The sequence below is a fragment of the Corvus brachyrhynchos genome, unplaced genomic scaffold (assembly GCF_000691975.1).
Source record: "Corvus brachyrhynchos isolate BGI_N302 unplaced genomic scaffold, ASM69197v1 scaffold48, whole genome shotgun sequence".
NCBI classification, from domain to species: Eukaryota; Metazoa; Chordata; class Aves; order Passeriformes; family Corvidae; genus Corvus; species Corvus brachyrhynchos.
In genome coordinates, this window is record NW_008240027.1 from 4,697,004 (window position 1) to 4,714,442 (window position 17,439).

The window sequence follows — 17,439 nt, forward strand, 5'->3', positions numbered from 1 at the left end:
GCTCTAGAGACTAGTTCTGCTCTTATCTGCCCCAGTGAAAAGCTCTTACTCTGCCTGAAGCAGGAGCATTCCTCAAGCCTTTCCCTCATCTTCTCTTTGTTCTGTTGTCAAAAGAGATGAAGCTCTTCAACTACTACCCAACAACACAGTACTTCTAATTTTTTCCAGTTTTGTTTCTTCTCCCCAGGCATCCTCCCACCGACCAGGTCTAAAATCAACCAGCTGTAATTTCCCAGCCCATTCCCCTGTCAGTGTGGCCCACCTGCCAACTGCCTCACAGCACCTAAAAGAACTCCTGACTGGTTATAAAGCCCACAAATTTAGTTTTTACTAATGTTTCTCAGGGTAAGACCCAAATATATTACATACCTAGCAAACAAAAAGCAGCAAAGCATGATGGAGACAAAAGCACCTCAAAACATGGCACTACCAGAGCTTTTTTTTCCTTTTTAAAGCAAAAATATTTTCTTCTTTGATGATAGAGCTGAGCTAATCATTCACTACTAGAGAGAAGTTTCATGAGGCTTGATAACCAGGTCGAAAACCACAAGAGAAAGGAAACTTAATTCCAAGCAGCAGCTGCAAACTTTAAACACTGTGCCAGACATGTCACCTACACAGCACCCTGGCTACACGTGAAACTGGAAGCTGTCCCATCCACAGATACCGGCTCAGAAAGCAGCAACTTCAGTGGTGAGAAAATCCACCTGGGACATGAGGGTGGCACTGGTGTGTCACACACCAGTTTGCTGTAACTCAGCAACGTGCTCATTCCCAGGGATGTCAGGAACTTTCTGCCCTGTTTACCTGCAAACATATATTGTGAATAAGCAGATAGGCATATTCAAATAGGCCTGCTGAATTTCCAGCTTCATTTGACCTACATAACTGAGTGCTACAGCTAACCCAAATACAGACACGTGGCCCTCCTGTGTGGCTGGTCTAACACCAGCTGCTGTCTTCTGATTCACAGGATTAAACAGCACAAGGCCAAGAGCAGCTCTAAGGAGTCACGAGAGCAAAGCTATTTTTATGACATGTTGTAAATGAAAAGGAATTCCTCTTTCAAAAAAAAAAGTATTCTCATGGTTTTATCCATGTAACTGAGAGCAAAATGTGGTTCACAGTTGTAAGATAACAAAATGCCATTAAAAAAGAGATTGTCCCGCGAAGAAAACGGAACTTGGAACATGTCAGAGGAGCTGCAGAAAAACACTGAAGATCTTTCTGATGAATGCTGTTTCACAAGTCGAAGCATAAACGACGGCTCACATACGGTGTGTCAGCAGACGTGTCTTCTATGTGCAAACAGGGCAATGGATAGACTGTACTATGGACTCTTTTGTTCAAAATGTAAGCTGGATTTTGAGCCAAACTTTGAAGAAATATTCCTGTTCTGAAATGTCTTAGGAAAGATGGAAGTTTTTAGTGAAAGGAATGGATTCAGATAATTTATGTTTGCTTTGTGGTTTTTGTGAATAATAATCCTTCAATGAAAACGTATCTGAAGTAGTAGAGTTTCAGAAAAATCCTAAAGAAGAATAGGTCCTACATCATCATTATATACAGGGTATTTTGTTCCCATAAGGGACCAGCTCCTTCATTATTATTTTTATGATATAGTTTATGAAATGTCACACTCATGTAACATCTATTAAAAGGATACCGGGACTGAAAGGGTGAGATCCACATGTTAGTAATTGCTGAAGTAGGACTGTCTCACAATTTCAGCTGAGGACTACTGTTGTGAACACTAACTTTCCAATCTTCCCACAAGATTTTTCTTATATCACCACGTATCTAAGTGTTTTACAAACCATACTTTCACACTTAGAGCATCTCTGCAATACTTTGTGTGTGTAACATCTCCTCAAGAGGAACCCTCAGTGTCTAACCAGCAGAACCATTCTTCCTCCTTGCATTTCCTCTCTGCTATCCACATGTTCTACAGCTCCTACAACTACTCATACAAGGCTGAATGTCTTGCATTACAGAAATTAGTCCAAACCTCAGTCTTCCCTCTCCACTAGATAGACAGCTGTGTTCTAAGCAAGCCAGAATATAATTATGTAATTAAGAATAACATCTGCACAGGAGAACTGAATTAACGTTGAAAATGCAATGTTATTTTTTTGTTTAACTTTTGGCAGCTTGATTCCCATAATCATAGAGCACTTTAAAAAGTCTTAAAGTGCCAGTGTTTTAGGAGTTTCCTGCCAGTTAGAAACCTTTCCATTCTCTGCTGTCCCCAGTACCCATCACTCTTTGACCTCCAACACTTTTGCTCTTGCCATGCATCAGAGCAGGCTACTGCTCCTTCCCAGTGCCTAGGTGACTGGGAGGAGGAAAAGGGGTTCCTGAGAGTCCAGGAGATATTCCCTGCTCCCTGGCCTGCTGTCCTTGCCGCAAACTCTTTGTGGAGAAGTAACTGATGAGAAAATCCTACTTAGTTCTTACATCCCTGAAGATGTTGCATCCCAGCTAACTGTGTGGGAGGACACCTGACAGGCAGGACAGCGGAGCCACAGTAAGACTGACAGTGCCTGGCACTGACGGCATCTAACAGCGCCCATGGAACATCAGACCAAACCCTGGGATTTCACAGAACAGCAGGAGCCCCACCAGGCTGAAGAATTGGACAATCTCAGCAAAATAGGGTGGGAGACTTTTTTTTAAAAAACAAGGATACAACTGTGCATTTTCAGTAGTCGCCTCATCCTGAGACAGCTGAGTTATTTCAGCTGAACTTTCCAGCTGTGCCAAACATGTGGCACGGAAAACATCAGCTCAAAGATGCTGGTGTAATAAAACAATAAAGCATTTTCCCCATTGCTTACAACAGAAAACATGAGGCGATCCCAACTACAAGCTTAGCTACCTGCTCCACTTACAACCATATGCCTGCTCAGGAGAAAAAAAAAAAAATTGAAAAAAAATTTTAAAAGCTGTCTTTGCAGGCTTGGGTGACAAAGCACAAGGGCATCCCAGGGCATCTGAGGACACCCATCAGCAAAGTCTTTTTTGGGGAGCTGAACTGATTCATGAGTTTGAATACAAACAGCAACTCACTAAACAACACATATTTAGACTAAATTCTTGGCACATTGCAACAAAAAAAGCTAAAGGATCACCACAGGAAGAATTATGGCCTAAAAACCCTCATCGCTTTCTGAAGTTATCTCAAAGTGAGATTCCAGGGAAATTTTTACATTGTTTTTACAGCAAGAGTACACAGAAAATCTGTCTTCTTCTAGTTTGGCATCTTTGCTGAAATGAGAAGCCAAATCATTTGTATGTTCACTGAATGTTCATATACAATATATACAAATTATTCAGCCTCCTCTAAGAGGAGAAGGCAGAAAGGTCAAAATAACAAGAAACTGGGAAGATGCCACGAAGCTCCTGCCCTACTTTGTTTTCTAGACTTGCATTAATAATTGGTGTCTTACAGAAGAAGATTTTTAAAGTAAGATTATTTAATATTCTTAAAAGATTAGAATTTAAATAAACTGTAATCCAAACAGAACATTTACATTTAAAGAGTTTTTTTCCAAATAGTCAGAGTGCTGATTGCCTGGGCCAGGCTCCATATTTTCTGTACTTGTCAGCTGTGGGCAAATTTCATTTAATCAAAAATGACCAGGATACAAGTGATGGTCCAGATGACAAAAACTTCCAAGTAGACCTACCAAGCTATTGTGAACCCAACAGCGTGGTCATTTTCCTCCAATTTTATGCCTCTGACTAAATAAATAAATAAAAATTAAGACACTAACAGTTTTACAAATCTGTCTTAATTAAGAAGAGAAGAAACAACCTCAGACACATGCCACAAAATCACAATAGCAAGAATAGAAATACTACAAAAAAAAAGTCAGATCTTTCCTGAATCTCTCTTGCTTGCTGCCTTCATATGGCTTGGTCTATTTTCAGTTCTGTTGTCAGGAAAAGTGTTTGCATTAAATAGCTGCAAGCATTGAGGTAGGGGTGCTGCTCAGTCAGGAGGGGAAGCAGGTCAGGGATTCACACCTCACACACAGGAGCATCCTTCTCTCCTGGAGTAAGGAGCTGCCATTCCTCTTGGGTAGAACCAGAAGCACCACACACAGCTGGAGCACCGGGGGAGAGATAAATTTAGGAAGATAAAAGCACATGGGGAGTTTAGTTACCTCAGTGTTTATTATAGCAGACTGAAGATATAGGTCAACCCCCTGTCCTGGAGCCCTCGGTGCTTCGAGGCAGAGAAAATGTTACAAATTGCTCAGACAGCTCTAACTATGCAAGTAATCCATGGAGCCTGCCAAGGAACACATGTGTTTCAGGCATAATCGTCCAATCTATTCCTTTCTGAATTAACATCTGTCATCATGACACCATTCAAAATGACTGAAGACTGGATCATATTAACAACCACACATCTTGGATAAATATTTACGGTTTAGACTTTCTCCTCCCACCTCACTTTAAATAAAAAATGCAGATAGCAAAATTCCTGGAGCTGTGAAAGGGGAGCCTCTTTTCAGCCACTGACAGAAAGCATGTGATTTTATTTACAAAACCAAATCAGTGCTTTTCCCCTCCTCTGTGAGTCTTCACACCCCACACTGGTGAGCTTTTAGCATCCTGTAGTGTTGCAGTGCTTTCCAAAGAACTCTTTTGGGGAATTTTGTTATGCTGGAGGTTGCTCACCTCAGAGACTCCACAAAGCCTTCTCCCTCTGGATAAAGAAACAGATCTGGATAATTGTGCCCCAAAAAGAGAAAAAATTGCTGTGACCTTTTCAGACAACTGGATAAAGCAAACAACTTACTTCCATGACAAGCTGTCAGGTGTATTACTGGCTTGGTACCCTGCTCCTCATAGTCAACAAACGGGTCACAGAGAGTGAGGACAGGGGGTCCCAGAGTCACAGAACAGGAGGGAGGGAAGGCAACATGAGAGTGCAGCCCTGTCCTGCGTCCTCCCAGGACACAGAATTTTCCCAGACACTGGATTAAATCTGCATTTCAGAAAAAAAGATGTCAGCAATCAGTGCTCACCTCTGCAAGTATGTCATTTGAGAATTGTAAGGACAGATTTCTAGGAAATTATGTCAGTTCAGGCTGATTTTATCTAGTTGAGCTTCTAGCCACCACATTCTGCTATTTCTTCTCAGCACGGCTTGAGAGGCTGAGAGAAATCCTGCTGACATCTTTCTGGACGTCCTGCATAGCAGAGAGCAAATTCTCCTTCCAGTCCTTTACTCTCACACTGTTTGAGTGGAACTTGACCAAGATGTCCAGTCTTGATTTCAAGACATCAAGAGCAAATTCATCAAGCCTGTAGGGCAGATGTAGCAAAAATACTGATAAAAATGTGCTGCCTTTTTTGGTCGTTTGCCTAGCTTCAGATACACTTCTTCCGACAAAATTAAAAAGCCTTGTGAGAAAAAATGTTCCCTCTAGGTAGAGAGCGAGACTACAAGTAAATCCCTCCAAAATCTCATGCGTAAGCTAAATAAATTGAACGCAAATCTCTCAGACTAAGGGAGGCTTTGCAGACTTCAAATGATTCCTGTAGTTCTTTACTGAAGTGTTAACACAGAACATCTTTATTCTACTAACAGTTGCACGAATAGCTGATACCCTCTGGGTGACGTCTCAGTTTCATTGTTGGCCATGTCCTGGGACTTTTTCCATGTGCTGGATTCATGGTGTGGAGGAACATCTGCTGCACATGTGGGCCATGCAATACCCTCAGCAGGCATGGGCTGCACTGCTGGTAAAACCATGTATGGCTAGATGGGAGAGACACACACCTTGCTGCTGGAGAGGCCAGGTGGAGGTGAGGCCGTGTAAGCACTGGGAAAGTTGCGGGAAATCCAAGAGCTCTGTGGTGCAAAAGGGAGCAGGACACAAATCCACAGGCAATCAGGCAATTTCGTTAGCTCTGCTGTTTATAGAATTGTGTGTTTCATTAAGATCAGCACCAGATTTGGAATTGGTTTCTTTACATTTGGCTCAGATATTCCAGTCAAGCTGGGCAACCTGAGTTTACATGCACTATGACCTTGACATGCACCTACCGGGATTTGCATAATACTGGTGTCTGAATATTGCCAGAGCCTTCCAAAGAGGGTGAGTGCAACATGAACACCCTCCTGGTGCTTTTTCAAGACACCTGCACTAGCTCTTCAGCTGGCCCTCACACTGACTTTTTGAGATGTGGAAAAACTGCAGCTCTAAATTACCCATCTTTTTTGACTTCGGTTGAGAAGGAAGGAGTGATCAAATATCCAGGCAAGAGCAGCAACTGTCAGCTGGATGGCAACAGACATCAGAAGAGATTAGATGGTGACAATTTTAGGAAGAAATTGTCTCAGGATAAAGGAGGATGGGGAGGCAATCCCAGAAAGGATGTCCTGCTAGGGCAATGATACAGTCTTCTCAGGGGGCAAATCCTGTTTGGGTCTCTTCATTTAAGAACGATGTACAGGAATAGAAACTAAAGAAATAAAAATCTAACTGGAGCTCTCTGGTTTTCACATTACAGCTGGGATTACTGAGCCAGAAATGAAGATGATGCTGTCTTGGCAAATGTGGGATAAAGGTTCTTTAAGGACTGCTGATGCCTAGCATGGCTAAATGCTTCCCCTCCATTAATAAAAGTATAGGGCAAGGATGACTGGTAGGGCAAGGATGACTGGTGTTAGGTAACAGCAAGCAAAGCAAGGGACAAAAAAAAAAGGACAAAACAATGCATGGTGTGGGAAAGACTAGAAGGGCAGACACACCAACAATTTTTATTTTAATTTTAAAGAGAAACTGTCTAAAATTTGAGTAATCAATGATGTCATTCCTACAAGTATAGATACTTTGCAAACTTTTGATACCTGGATTTTTTTATTCAGAAAATAGTCTGGTTATGGCTATTTTTAATTTTCTTCATCTGCCCCATGGGCTTAGGTGAATGTGATTACAGATTTGTGGGTATTAATGGCTACCCAGTCCAGGTGGACAAATTTTATTGTCCAGGACACATCCACCTGGCAATATTAAATGCTATGAAGGCACATTGCAAAGGTACCAGGACGGCCCCTGCCACCAGCTGATGCTTGACAGTGCACTTACAGACATTGTGCATGCCTGGGTGGGAGCAGCTCTCAGCTATGTAGTGACCTGCCTAATCTCATTATGCTGTTGCATGCAGGTATGTATGAAGGGCAAGCTCCAGCCTGCACTTTCCATACCAACAACCTTCCTTTGGGAATCTGGCCAGGAAGTCTCCCCCAAGGCCCATGTTGCAAACTGGGTCATTTGCCTACTGAGGTTCCTGTATGGTCCTCAACACAGTGCTACCTGAAAGCTTGTTAAAAATCACAAAATACACAGCTAAGCTTTCCTCCCTCTTTTGGTCAACAGGGACAACATTTTATACAGCATATCTACATATTTTCCAGTCTCTCTTCTAACCATGACTGGAAAAAGCTGGCTCACCTTCTCTCACAGAGCACCAGTGTTCATACTTCTTACATCTTCTGCAAATTGCTCTGATCTCCTAGGCCAGTCACAGGGAAGGATTTTTTTTTTTCCATATGCAAGTCTTCCACAGTTCCCTTGGGCCATTCCCACCAATGCCCTGCAATGGTGAAACAGCTCCTGACCATGGCAGCACAACCCCCCAGGCAGTATGGACTAGCCTTCTACACAGCCAGAGAGATCAAACTTAAAAATCCCAAACGATGTCAAAACAATCATCACAGAAAGACAAGCTAACTTCCAGCTACTCTCTGGCAAAGGAATATGGAATATTCTCCACAGAATGCATCACACAGACTCTCCCACCTCATCTTCTCAGTCAGAGACTTGGTAGGAGCCAGAAAACTCTGCCTCATGTTTTCACTTTCTTACAAAGCATTTCCTGTGCTTCAACATTTAGTCAGCTGCCTTGACTGAGGTACCAAACCATCCTGATGATGTGGTAAGGTATTCTCTGCTAATTCCTCCTAGAATCCCCCCACACTCTGTGAGTGGAAATGGTTTTTAAACCATGTGCTAGGACCACAGGACAAGCACCACTGAAAAGGCTTTCTTGGCTCTTCCCCACTGCAAGCCTCATCATGTCCCCTGAGCAGGCTGGCTGCCTTACTCACCAGCCATGCCTCCCTATATTATACTTCTGAAGGGATTAGTTATAAATAGCTATTTAGGTGAAAACTCAAATTTGTGAAAGAAATGAAACAACCCTTAAGGTGATTTCTCAATTCAAAAGCTTTTCTCATTTATGATGGAGCAGAAAGTCCAGCTTCTGTTCCCTTTCAGCTGAGTCCAAAGAGAGCAGGAGCACACAAGGCAATGCCCAGCCAGACACATCTCTAAGCAGATGGGCTGAAGCTGTGTTTCAGCACAGGATGAGGCAGCACAAATCTGTAACCAAGCTTTGCATTCATAATGCATTAAGAAAACTGGTAGTGGATTTACAGCTCCACCACACTAGAATGCTGTCCCAAGAATCATCCCACGTGTCTTTCTCACAGTCCTTTAAAACCTGAAAAGATCCACTGTACACAAGACATTTAAAGCAACAAGCCCCTTGGAGGAGAAAACGGAAAGAAAACATTTGCAGTTCAGAAGCAAACTCTGGAGTGAATCTGCCAGTAGCACTGGCCACTCCATTTGTCACCAAAGGCAAGAGACAGCATTGGAAAAACCAGATTCTTCTTCCCTAGTGCAGACCCAGAGAAACCACCTGCTCAAGTGCTAGTCTCAAGCTCCAAACAAGCTGAAACTACACGCGTGTGAATGAAGCTTTACTTGGGATTGGACAGCAACAACAGATTAACAGCCTCACTATTTTCCTGAAGATGACAGGAAGAGCATGATGGCTCCTCAGGTTTGTTTTAGGGATGTAAACCAGCCCACAGGTAAGGCTATTTCATATCTGAGGAATCCACAGTGAACTACAGGGCTGTGACATTCACAGGCTGCCCTAGCAAACATGCAGCATGACAAGGCCATTAACTAATGGAAGAAGAGGAGCTCTAAACAAAAGCTCAGTAGACAGCACAAGTGCTGGCAACAATCCGGCCTTGGCTCCAGCACAGCAACACTCACTGATTGTGCCAGGAAGGTATCATAACACACATTTACCAGGACTAGGAGTAAGCCGTTGGGTTAATACAATAATGAAGTTCCCAAATAAAAACTTAAATAAAACCTTCCCTGCTGCAACATCCACAAGGTCTCTGCAAGCAGCAGTGACATGCTGTGACACAGGAGCAGGGGTTATGTTGTGCCCACTGCTGGAGAATGACGGCTGTAGGGCACCGCTGCTGTGTGCAAGTTGTCAGAGACATGTCCCTGCAAGGGACAGACAACCCAGCCTGGCCTCGCTCACAGGCAGGTGCTCACTTGCTCCTATGACTTTCACTATCAAAGAGAACTTCTAGGAGCTGCAGGCGCTTTCTGCACAAGTGACTCCTCCTGGCAAAGGCTGCAGAGATTCCCACTGGAATCATCCACAGGCTCATTACTACATGAGCAGGAAGCTCGTGAGCTGCCAATTTCTAGTGGCACCTTTGGCCTCACTTGGCTGCTTTGTTGCCATGTGCTAGATGTTCAGGGATGTGAGCCCTAGCAAGCAAGAGAGCTCCCTCTAATTCACTAATGACAGGCAAGAAACCACCCTGGAACTGGCCTCAGTACCAGGCTGAGATGGCTGCTTTGCATATCTGGAGCTTGTAAATTCCTGTTTGTTTCAGGAAGCATCTACTCTCCATGCAATAGAGAAACTTTCAGCTTTTGACTCTTATTTTAAGAAGAGCGATATATATTCCTCCCCCTGCAATTCCTCTGGTACTCTGTGTATTCAGAAAAAGTTTTTGTCACTGAGAGACCCAGGCAGATGCAGAAGGGTACCAGCAGTGGGAAGCAGCAGGGTGGATCACAATATATATAGATTAAGTCTCTTGGCAAAAATTGCAGTCCAGGAGAAAGTGTAACTGTTCTGAGTGACTGTCCATGAGTAATCCCCCTCTGGGGATGCACTGGCAGCAGTTGTTTCATCAGCAAAGGGGTGCCTGAAAGTGTCACAGGCTCTTGCAGCAATGATTCCAAGTCAACACTGCCAGACCAGTCACCACAGACGCACAAACAGCTCACATCTGTGACCCTTCTGCAACAGCCATGAGTTCATGCAACTGCAGGCTGTGGGACTCCAACCCACTTCCTTTCCACTTGTACACTGACTTACTAGGTCAGCATGGTGCAATACTCCCCTCTGCTAACCGTGTCACCTTTCTCCATCCCATACTCCTTTTAGATGCAACCAGTGCAATGATTTTCTCCTTTAGTTTATTTCAATGCTTGTCAAATGACTGAAATTACGTTACCAGCGTTTTAGTCGCTCAGATTCACTCACCCTTCCCCTTCTTAAAGGCAGGTCTACATTCTCTGGTGATACAGTACTGCTCTAACTTCCTATAAGACTGCACTCTGGAGTGCCAGCTCAGCCAGAACTCTGTGATGGAGACTACCTTTGTTTTGCTGCTGACAGTGAATATTTAGCCAAAACTGTCCTTTTCCTAGAGTAACATTTTCTTTCAAGTTTTTACTTGCTTCCAGATATTTCTGGTTTAGTGTGAAATAAAAAGCAGTTGAGCTTTTATTTTTCCTTACATCCATATTCCACTGCTCCTCTTTCTGGATATAGTGTCTCCCAGGGCACTAAGGCATCACACAGCTCTCCAGGAGGCTGTTGCACCAGACTGTATGTAACATGTCAAATCCCCTGCCCCACTGTTCTGCTGCTGCTTCTGCATCACACTGATTCTTTTTCCATGTAACATCTTCTGAAAATCCTCCTCTCTACAAAGCACTTATCCCTTCCTCAGTATGCAAGTGCTGCCAAAAGACTAATACAACACCGAGCAAATCCCTCTCAGCTGCAGGGAGAATAAGCTTATCTGTCCACTGACCCAGCAATAAATAGCCACTTGCCTTTTATTTACTCCTTCGCAGATTAACTGCCTTTGATTTCACTTACTCAAGAGAGGACTAAGCAAGGATCCCAGTACCTGACCCGGAATCTCTGGTCCAGCAGGTCCAAGCTGCTCCAGGTGTCTGAAGGAATTCAGAAGGTTTCATTACCCACCTGTGACTGTACCACGGACACGCGCAGTTGTCATCAACAGTCACAGACAAAGGAAACATCGGGGGCAGAGATCAGCCCTTTTCTTTTGAGGAATGTGTCGACTTCCACAGCAGTTGTGCAGCAGGGTGCTTCCATTTTCCCTTTCTCCATCCTGAGGTCAGACTCCTGACTGTAACCACTGGTTTGCAACAGGGAGGAAGTCTTGCAGAGGGACATGTCAGATAAGGAATAAGAAGCTGTGGCATACAAATCTCTCAGGTCGTGCCTCTAGATAAACCCAGGAAACTAAGAAACTCCCCTTTCTCTGGAAAAGCAGCTGAGAGAGAAACAAGATCCTAACAGAGAGCACTGGGCAGGCATTTGTCATTTTGAACTTACCACACACTGATGAAAATACTAACACTCACTACTAGAACAAACACGCCTGCGTGCTATTCCCTTAGCACTGCTAGTTTTCTCTTGAGTAATTCCTATCTAAGAGACAGCACTTTCTACATTGGTTTCCTCTAGAAAAAGCAGCTGTGCAAGCCACCCACTTGCAGCTAAAGCCAGTGACAGCAAGATCTCAGCCTCAAATAGAGAGAAATAAGACTAGAGAGCACAAGACAGATGTTTTCCAGTCACCTGGGCTGCATCCTAAACTACTCCACAAACTGGCTCAGCAGCCTCAACAACTAACATTGATTCCCCTTGGGAGCTTGTGTAGAACAGGTAGGGGGTCAAAGGATTGAAAAATGGACAAAAGTAGTGCCTAGCCTTAATAAGGCAAGAAAGGGAAGAGAGTTGAATTATTATTTCAATTCCCAGAATAGCAGGATTAATTATTTTTAAGCACCTGAAAAAAAATAGCAGACTGAGTAGCAACCCAGGTGGATTTGTCAAGAGCAAATCATTTTTTACAAAAAATTTTTATACAGATGAAAAATTACTGTCAGGGAGAAGCAAGACATGAACTGGAATTCAGTAATGCTTCTGACAGATTACTTTCACAAACATGCCAAAAATGTTATTGATGATACGACTGTGATACAAGCTCGGAAGTGGCCAAAAAGCTATCGAGGAGTTCTCAGTGGGCTCACTCTAGAAATGGAAGGATGTTGATACTTTGGGGTCTGCCTAGGAACCAGCATTGTTTAGTGTTATCATTATCAACCTGGATGATGGAGTAAAAAGTATGTTTATTAAATTGCAGAGGACATAAATCTGGAAAGAATGGCAGGTATGCTGGGAAGCTCTGCCAAAGGAACTTGGCAATCTGGAGGAGCGTTCTGGAAGAAAGGATCAGTAGGGACAAGTACACAGTGCTGCTCTTTGGCACGAGAAGCCAACAGCACAAGCACAGGGTGTGGAGTGGGGGAAGTGGCTGCTCTCCAATTCTTCCTGCTACCTGGAGTCTCCAGGAACCCGGTGATCACCTTCAGTTCCATGCCACTGTGGAAAAGGCCATTGAAACATCAGATATATAAAGAGTGAGAACTGTGAGGTTAATTAATTATCTCTTTGCTCCTCCTTTTTGCTGTAGTCTGTACATTTTTGGGCACTGCTCTTTAAGAAAAAAATGAATTAACTACAAGCATTCAAAAGAGCAACAGGAATTAAGAGATCTGGAAAACATCACCTAAAAGAACTGAAAAAACCCCAGAGTGTTTATTCTGAAGAACTGAAGGGTAAGGAGCCAATCACAAGAACACTGAAGTAATGCACAAAGCTCAAGTTCTTTCTGCTCTCTGCCAAGCTGGGCACTGAAGCACTCAGTTAAGAGAACTGCAATCACTCTCCCCAGTATAGCAAGTTTTGACAGACTATTTGCTGCATCTTTCCAAGAGCAGGGAATACCACACAAGAATCTAGTGATGATGACTTGACAGCAAGCAGCAGGTGGAAATTCAATTTGTTTTGAAGTAAATCAACCCATCCTTTGAACTTCCAGCTAAACGCTAGGAGTCCTTGCAACTGCATTCAGGTTGCAGGGCACTGACACTTCCAGGGCTTTCCCTTTCCCTGAATGAGGAACAAGAGCCTGACACAAAGCAAAGAAAATTACATTTGACTCAATTATTCATGTTACAAAAGCCCACTTGTGCTTGCCCAGAGGCTGACAGGTAACTTCATCTGTCTGGTAGCAAGAAAATAATTGCAAGTTGGTGCCAGTGTTAGACAAGAGCAAAGTATGAGCCCTTAAGGCCATCTCTGTAACAAGCGTATACAATTATATTCCCAGACTGTTTCGTTCTGTAAGTGATGAGCTGCCAACCTCCTCTCTCTGTCTCTAAACACACAATATAATATGCCATCTCCTGAATGCTAATCCATTTGTCTTGTTATTTGCTGAAAAGTCATTAAGCAACATTTGAAAACTGATATATAAGATTTGTAAAACAAGAACTATACCCACTATTTATTCGGGATTTCCTGACACAGACAAACAATCCACTGAATGAGAAGTCATTCAACCTGATTCCATTCGGGGTAGGTAAATTACAGAGAGCAACCCTGACTATTAACAGGTCCATGGTGCTTCAGAAGGGCACTCATGCAAATGAGGGGGTAAAATGTTTACATAGGGAAAGCAGTGTATTCACCATTTCAGTGTTTTAAAATGAGACTTGATACTGTTCTGGATGACACTTTAACCAAACACAAATCATGAATCTCAGTAACTGAGCAAAATATAATGGCTCGTGCTATTCAGGAGGTCACATTAAGTCTGATTGTAGCCTTTTCAACAAGTTGTGCTGCTGTGCTGCTGCTGTCTCCTGTCTCCTCTTCCCCTCCTGTGACATCACATCTTTGTCCCCAAACTCCGTTTTCTTCCCCTTACCATTGCTCTTTTCCTTCCTCTGCTCTTATATCCTAAGAGTCCATAAAATCCATGCAAAAGCTGGTCCTTTAAAATACGTTTTAAGATAACTAAAAATTAATTTAATTGTTCATAGTACACACTAACAATCTTGAATAGCAAGCCTCATCTGTGATGCAACACAGATTACAGACAGATGTCTTTGTAAAACATATTTAATTAAAGCTGAAGTCCGTGTAGGTAAAGGAAGTCTTCACTTAAATGCAGCAGGACACACAGTGGAACTCTCCTCAGACAAAAATGTGGCAAGTTTGATGGTGACATAATATTTGCCCACCATTATTAATTAGGTGACCTTCACAGTGTCAGCTGACAGTGTTCTTACCACTTTCTCCTTGTAAACAATGTATTTCAGCCACTTGAAATCCTGCCATTTGAATCCTGCCAGAACAAACAGGGAATCCTTCTCGTACTGCTCCATTTTCTGGATTGCACCTTCAGGATATGTGATCCGGAGTGTTGTCTTGCCACCCACATCTTTTTCAAAGCCTTTCACTGGAGCCGAGTTCAGCCTGCAGGGCAACCAGAGAAGACACTGTCACGGATTCCCACTTACACTCAGATTCCCACTTACACTCCTGTGTGTTGATGACACAGCAATCACCGCTGGGCAAGAGCTCCCTGTAGCAGCTGCTACAGTAGCAAATGTTAACTCTTGCAGTTCTTAATCACAAACACTTACGGAGGTTTGTACCAAGTGACAACAGCTTAATGAGAAGTTACTTAAATTCTGTCATTGAATATAATGCAAACCATTTCTGCATATCCACTCCTGTGATTTAAATAGGGTTGGAGGCTTTGGAAAAGGAAAGTGAAAAATATTGTCCTTGCAAATTTAGAGTAACAAACTAAGCATTAGTATTTTAACAGCCCGTTGCTCCTGTGATGTGTTACTTGGGTTCTGCAAGACTGTGCTGAAAGAGATGATGCAGTTCCACATCAGTTTAAACAAACTGAAACATGTCTCATTCTCCAACCCCAGTCCAGAGTTTACACTGCTCAATTTGCCTGCAGTGAGGCCACTTAGGGAAATAAGCCAACTAATAATTCTCAAAAAAATCCCGAAGAAACAATCTGCACCTGGTTTAAATCCCCAAACTGGCCCATCTGGAGGGTGAGCTGCCTTGCAATGCCAGCACAAAGGAGGAGGTTGAGCCAGGACAAGGCTCAGCACCACTGCAGTCTCACTGACTCCACGGAGTTTCTGCAGTGGAAGTGCATCCCACTCTGAAAACACTCAAGCAGTTGCACAGCTTTTCTCTTAGGGATACTGATTTCTAAGGAGATGCTATGTATTTAGCTGTGTTTTTGTTAAAATATTTCTCAGGAATAAAGTTTTTTCCCTTGGAAAAGTGAACTGCTCTGGCATGAACAGCAATGATGACTTTCATGACATTAAAGTTTTCAGAACTTCAATTCAAAACTAAAAACCCAAAGCTGAGGAAATTTCATGTAACTTGGAATACAACTCTTGCTGACATCAAACAGCAGCCTCTGATGGCACAGCATTGCTTGCTTGAATTATTGCAACATTCTTGACTTGGTGTAGTTCAGTACACTGGAAAGTGCTTATAGACTGCAAATTTTGCCATGTAGGAATGTTAATGAGAATCTGGATTTGTCTCTTCCAGCCGGGGTAAGCATTTTACATTGGAAAACTTTTAGCAGAAGAAAAATCTCTACAAAATCTGAAATTACATTCAAAATCTAGAGGAATACATTCTTATGCATTTTTAGCAAAAAGACTTACTTTATCACCAGGAATAAAACATTAAAGGCAAAAAACTTAAGAATCAGCACCACCACAATTTATACAGCAGATGATGTCTTTTTCCATGGTTTATAAACCCTTGCTTTGTAGCCTGACTTTGAGGTAACTAGACCTGAGTACAATGCTCCCAGCCAGCCTGGTCCCTTGCTTTTTCCTCTGTTGCTGACGGCACAGTCACACATCAGTCACTTTTTCTGTGGGCAGTATTTAAACTTTAAGGTGTTGTGTCTCTTTGGGGTGGATGACCTTATATAAAGCAAAAGCATGCAGCTCTAAGGGTAACAGAATACTACCAACACTATAAATACTATGAATACTATGCAAAGAAAGCTAGTTTTACATATTTTCATTTGTTTTCTTTAGGATGAGGAGGTGTCTGCAGTTGTCTCAAATGTCAGTGTGCAGCTCTTTGGCAGGGTTTTTCCCATCCCCAACTGCTGGGTTCACTGTTTTGCTGCTTACTTTGTTAACACTCCCAAAACTTGGGAACCCTACTTTGTTTCTAGACAGGACATAAATCAAACCATTTCCCCAGGTGAGATGAACTCAGGTCTCCAGCAAAGGAGAGAGTGAACTGCTGATGGAGCCACAGTGATGGAGCCAGCACCATCAAGGCCCAGGGGCAGTGCCCCGAGGGCAGCGTGGACAATGGAGCAGGAAAAGTTCTGGCAGCCACAGCCCATGTCCACGAAGGTGCAGACTCCACACCTCAAACCCCTTCCCAGGCAGAATGCACTGGTGGTTAGAAATACAGTTAAATCTTGGAAAACCTCAGTTAGGATGTCAGGCCTCCTTGTACTGCCCATGGACAGGCAGTTTTCTCCACAGGAAGTTTCAGAGTGTTTTTCTCTCTATGTTCGCTGATTACAGATGGAGCTTAGAGACACTAACTCCTAAACTTGGCACCATGAAGATCCTTTCAGATACCACTCAAGTTTCACCATCAGGTGAATCCCTACCTGGTTCTAAACAGGAATTTCTGATACACGCTTATTTTTGCCCTGTCTGCAATCCATTCTAAGGAGGCATTTCAGAGCCTGGATGACTGACTGCTGCAAGAAGTCCTGCCAGGTAAACAGTGTGACAGCTGGGAATAACATCTGCACTGAAACCTGATAATGTCTAGTTAAAGAAAAACAGCAACTCACTCCAAGCCCTTTTAGAACTGACAAAACTGAATTGGACTACCTTCACCACAAGAACAAAATTTCTTGCTGCAATTAGCAATCCTCACGTGGTAACACATGAGGCATCAAAGAACTCCACATACTGCTGGATCACTCCTTTGTCCACAAATGTACCACATTTTTTCACTTAAAATTCACTCCCTAGGTCCCAAATATCATCCTTCAAAGGAGTTCTGCAGTGTATGAAAAAGGATGTTATAATACAAGGGACTTCCCCAGCTTCCACAGGAATAAAGCAAGCAGTTGGATACATATCCAAGCACCTGGCTTCATTTAACCTTTACAGTTGACTTCTCTCTCCTTTATCCATCCCACCAACAGCACAGGTGCTTAGCTGCCCTCTTATCCTCTCAGCTTGCAAACTGACATAGATTTACTGATGTGGAGAGAAGAAGTTGAACTTTTCATTTGGAAATTAAATAGTGGAACTTTCTGATGTAAATCTTAGTGGGTGGCTTAGTCCAGATGGATTGAAACCATCCTTTTGCTAC

At 43.0% G+C, this 17,439-nt stretch overlaps 1 protein-coding gene across 10 annotated transcripts in view; it reads right to left on the reverse strand.

The window, feature by feature from the left end:
- ST3GAL3 (ST3 beta-galactoside alpha-2,3-sialyltransferase 3) overlaps positions 1-17,439 on the reverse strand; it is a 186,752-nt gene that overhangs the window by 31,697 nt on the left and 137,616 nt on the right. For all 10 annotated transcript variants that reach the window (XM_017743508.1, XM_017743506.1, XM_017743507.1 and 7 more), the window contains one exon: positions 14,316-14,502. In XM_017743508.1, coding sequence (XP_017598997.1) covers positions 14,316-14,502 — 187 coding nt within the window. The remainder of the gene's footprint in view (positions 1-14,315; positions 14,503-17,439) is intronic.